Here is a 4,746-nt window from a genome sequence, read left to right as displayed (position 1 = left end):
TAATGCTAAAGATATACATTTGTTTTATTTAAAATTTATTTTAATAATTCGATATTTCAATATAATATTTGGTAATTATTTAAATTATTTTGGACAGCACTTATGTTTGCATCTATAAATGGCCATACCGAAATAGTTAAATTACTTCTCGAACAAGAAGAAATTGATATTAATGCTAAAGATAGACATTTGTTTTATTTAAAATTTATTTTAATAATTTACTGTTTCAATATAATATTTGGCAATTATTTGGGTTGTTTGATACAGCACTTATGAAAGCATCTCATAAAGGTTATATAGAAATCGTAAAATTACTTGAAGAAATAAGTAATAAAAGAAATATCATTTAATTGTTATTTCAATATTTTTTCATGCTTTTCTTGCATCAAAATATTATGATTATACAAAAATTTTTTATAAAATTTCTTATTGAATTTATTATTTTTTTTTAATTTTCTTTCTTTCTATTCTTTTGAAATATTTAAAAACTCATTTAAGTACTATTGTACTTCGGGTATACTTGTAAATTAATTTAAGAAAACCTGTTTACTCGGCTAACTAAGGCTAAGGTATATTCTTTTGATAATTTTAAAAATATATCTGTTATGACATCCGATTTATATCAAAATGAAACATTTGGAGAAATTAACATATGTTAACATATCCAAAGAAACCCCAATTGATGAATGTGATCAAAATCCTTGTTCACCCCATCAAATTAAAATCCTCGAATCAAAAGTCATCCAAATATTCAATACGCCCAAATATTATTACAAGACACAGATATAATAATCAGTAAAATATTTGATAACTTTCCAATTGGTCAAAAAGAAATCACAACACAACAAAGCAAAGAAGAACATAAACATCTAAAGTATCTCATTAATACAATATTATTAACACATAATATTGAAGTTTTTACACAGTTGCGTTTGCGTAAAAAGTAAAATCTCACTCATTTGCTTTTTAAGACAAAATAATTTAAATTTCAATTTTTTCTTTGATATCAATATAAGCTGAAAAATAATATTTACTTAATTTAAATTTGTGCAAATGTTATTAAAAACGTATTTACTTCAAAACACATATTTCCACAGAATGAATCCAACGCAACATATCAATAATATCACCAAAAACACATCCATGCAGCAGCCAGACTTCGTCCCTAATGCATCTTTTGTCTTTTCCAATCGACTATTTGCATCATCCAAATTTTCCTGCGTTTTGTCCATTTGTTTATCGACGTCGTCAGTCATCACGCTCAGTATTTGGTACTCGTCGTGCATTGTTTTCGCAAGATGCTTTAAGACTTCAGTACCTTCGAGAACTTGATCAAGTTTTTCATCAATTGCTTGTTCGTTCTCATTGATCTGCATTTGCCACTCATCAATTCCATCGATTTCTTCAAGTTCTGTTTGCGTTGGATCTTGTGGAACAAACGTAACTAATTCTGGATTTATATTTGTGGAAAAGTTAGAACCTTTAAGAAGAGCAGACTTGAGAGGATCACTTTTTTGACTGACAAAGGAAAGGCCTTTGAACCAGCGTTCACATTCTTCAATATGGGCATCAATTAAATCACACATCTTATAACGGTTCTCAATATTTGGACATTCTTTGCCTTTTTTGGAAAACTTTGCTTCTTCTTTGATTACTAGATCACGAATTGCTTTTGATTCTTCTTTTGCATTTTGAATTTTAGTTCTGATTAATGTTGATTGACGAATAATTTCTTGCTTGTCATCACGGGTACCACGAGCAGAAGCGTAACGATCTCTTTCGGCGATATCATTTCGAATTTCACGAATGAGAAGATTAATTTCTCGCTTTTTTCGAGTAAATTTATCAACCTTTTTGTTGTTTTGATTTTGGTTTTGTTGGTTATCTTTATTTCCGGTTGCTTTTCCTATTTCTTCAACACGGCGCAAAAGCTTTTCCATTTTGTGATGTCAAAACGTTTTTTTCAAAGCTTTACTCAGTTATTGTGATTGAATTAAAAGTGTCACTATGAAAACATGTTTTTTCGTGGCAGAAATTCAAATTAAGAATGATGCTTGCAAAAAACGATGTGCAATGTTTGTTTTTTGGTTTTTTTACAGAAGGAATTCATGGTGTAATCGTTCGAATGAAGCCATATGGTGTTTTACTTCTCGTCTTTTGTTTGTGAATTAAAAAAGTGTGATAAATCATAAAGTATTCAAAAAGTTGAATAAACTTTTGTAATTGAAAACAAGATGAACCAAACCATTTTTTATGTACCTGAATATGAAAGCAAAAATCCATTTTACTTTGCAGGAAATGCTAATTACTTGTCTTCAATTCCTGATACAGTACCAAATTATCAGCTTTGGGCACAAATTGATAAACTTGATACGATAACATCGCATTATATAATATTATGTACAAAATCGGAAGACTCTTCTTCGTTTTTATATAAAGTCAGCTTAGCAGATAATTTTCAGAGTGTTTCTCGAATTTTCGAAATTTCGTTAGATAACGTTTTTTATGTGCCAATAGAAAGGTTCCTTGAACATGAGCGAAATCATCCGTGCGTTGCAATTCCAGATAATAATTGGAGTAGATGTTCATTACGTTTTCATGAAATATCAGCATTTTATCGCCTTAACATTATTCCCTCTCTTACTCAAATTACTTTTTCACAAGATGTATATTTTGAGTCAATGAAAGAATTATTTTATTCTACTTACAAATTTCCAAATACATATCCACTTGAATATGCGCTTTCATCATTATTTTCCGAAATTCTTTTTGCTCTTGAATTTTTTGGTTTTGCTACTCCTCGGAACTCTGATGAAATTCTCTCACTTCAAGAATCAAGAAATTTATCTGATCGTTTTATTAACGAAATCAAACGTAACAATGACTCCTTCACTTCCAATCGCTTCTTTGCCTTTTCTGAACTCAAGTATGCCATAATTCGATATCACACAACATGTTTTCCGAATCGCAATATTCCATCTGACATCATTGATTATGAATCATTTTCATGTCTTCAACGATCCATTTACTTTGTTCATGAGTCCCTCAACAAACTTGGCCATATTTCATCGCTTAAAACCAATTTCCGCGAAACGTTATTTAATGGCATTTCAAATTATCAAAAAGTGAATAATGTAATTTCGGGTTTTTGTGATATGTACACATTACGTAATATCTACGCAAGCATATTCACAAGCGGCGTAGACTTTTTTGCGCTGTGTAGAATGAGCGACATCAAAATCATTAATCCTGAGAAACCATTGTGCAAAAATAAAATGAAAATAACTTCTTCGAATAGTAATAACAATCAAATATGCGATTTATTAAATCATGTTTTGAGTTGTGTTTTTGATCGGAGCGAAATCCCTTTGTGGATTATTAACGAGGCAGAAAAATCGCTGAATGAAAAAATTGTAAAAATTTCTGAGTTGAAAAATAATATCAAAAGCGCATTGGACAAAACATATGCTGTTGAAGAGGCATTGGAATATGCGCTGGATAGTAAAGATAAAACAAATGAAAAATTAATCGAAAGTTGTAACGTAATAAGAGAAATAAGTGACGAAAATATGAAAATTAGAAAAGAATTTGTAAACGTGAGAAAAAGATTGCGAGATATGAAAAAAGGAAATTTGCTGCTGGCGATAATTATTATTGTTTTGAGTATTATGGTGATAAAGGAGTTTCGAAATAAGTAAATTGTTATTAATTTTTAAATTTTGGTTTTATTTTTTAAAACTTAAAAACATTAATTTTTTAAAAAAAACTCACATTGTTATACAAAGGAATATTGTAGTATTATGTACTGTAAGTGCCAAAAATCATTGGACAAATTAAATGACCATAATGTAATTTTTTAGAAATAGTTGTCTTCCCTGAAATCTGCAATTTTTCATACACAAAATCACATTCTATTCCCTAAAAACTTTATTTCATATTGTATAGTATTAAATACACCATAGAGATATTCTTTTATTTATTTACACGATATTTATATCGCATTACTCCAATTCAATTGGAGCAAACAAAAGATTTCCGTTCTTCAGTGTCACTGCCACCACCGCAGATTCCATTAACACATTTACGTCGCACACATCTGAATCGACTTTCACAACCTTCTCATTCAACTCAAGGAAGAACGCCTCGAACACGAAACATTCTCCGATTTCATTACACAACACAACGAAGTCGAATCCGTCGTTTGAAGCGAAGCAATTCCATTCGCAAACTCCGAATTCCAATTCTTTCATTCTAATGAAATCGCCATTTATATTATACAGTGCCAAAGCCTTTTTAACATTTCCGTCAACGATTTTTGTCATATAAACAATTATGAAGCCCCATTTGGATGTGATCAATAATTTATTTGGTTTCCAATTATTAAGTTCATTAATACGTAAAATACTTTTTTCAGTTAATGAACAAATTAATAACGAACAATCATTGGTACCGCAAACGATTGTATTAAACGAAGAACTTAATGACATACATTTAACTATCGATGTAAATGTCGGTATTGTAAATGAAGGCTTTAAGAATTGCTCGTTTTTATATAGTGATATACTTGAAGAAGTCTTTGATGATATCGCAATCCATTCATTGTCGGAACAGATGAATGAAATTTTGTCGCGATTTTGATGAATTAATTCACAACGATTTGTTGAGTATTTAATTTTATAAAGTTCTGTTGGATCGTGTCCTGTAATTATTATATAATCATTTGTTGGCTTTGTAATTAAATTTTTG

At 29.7% G+C, this 4,746-nt stretch overlaps 2 protein-coding genes across 2 annotated transcripts; both read right to left on the bottom strand.

Annotated features, from left to right (window-relative positions):
- Positions 1 to 1,076: 1,076 nt before the first annotated feature.
- Positions 1,077 to 1,940, bottom strand: GO595_010421 (uncharacterized protein; the record flags this gene model as incomplete). The annotated part of the gene is made up of 1 exon (XM_067913098.1): positions 1,077 to 1,940. The coding sequence occupies one exon, from the start codon at positions 1,938 to 1,940 to the stop codon at positions 1,077 to 1,079; it is 864 nt and encodes a 287-aa protein (XP_067769159.1).
- Positions 1,941 to 4,001: 2,061 nt separating this feature from the next.
- Positions 4,002 to 4,322, bottom strand: GO595_010420 (Beige/BEACH domain containing protein; the record flags this gene model as incomplete). Its single annotated transcript, XM_067913097.1, has 1 exon — positions 4,002 to 4,322. One exon carries the CDS (start codon positions 4,320 to 4,322, stop codon positions 4,002 to 4,004), a length of 321 nt encoding a protein of 106 aa, XP_067769158.1.
- Positions 4,323 to 4,746: the final 424 nt, after the last annotated feature.

This window comes from Histomonas meleagridis, assembly GCF_020186115.1.
Source record: "Histomonas meleagridis strain 2922-C6/04-10x chromosome Unknown scaffold_61, whole genome shotgun sequence".
NCBI classification, from domain to species: Eukaryota; Parabasalia; order Tritrichomonadida; family Dientamoebidae; genus Histomonas; species Histomonas meleagridis.
Note: the sequence above shows the minus strand (reverse complement) of the source record. Positions and strands in the feature narration are given on the sequence as shown.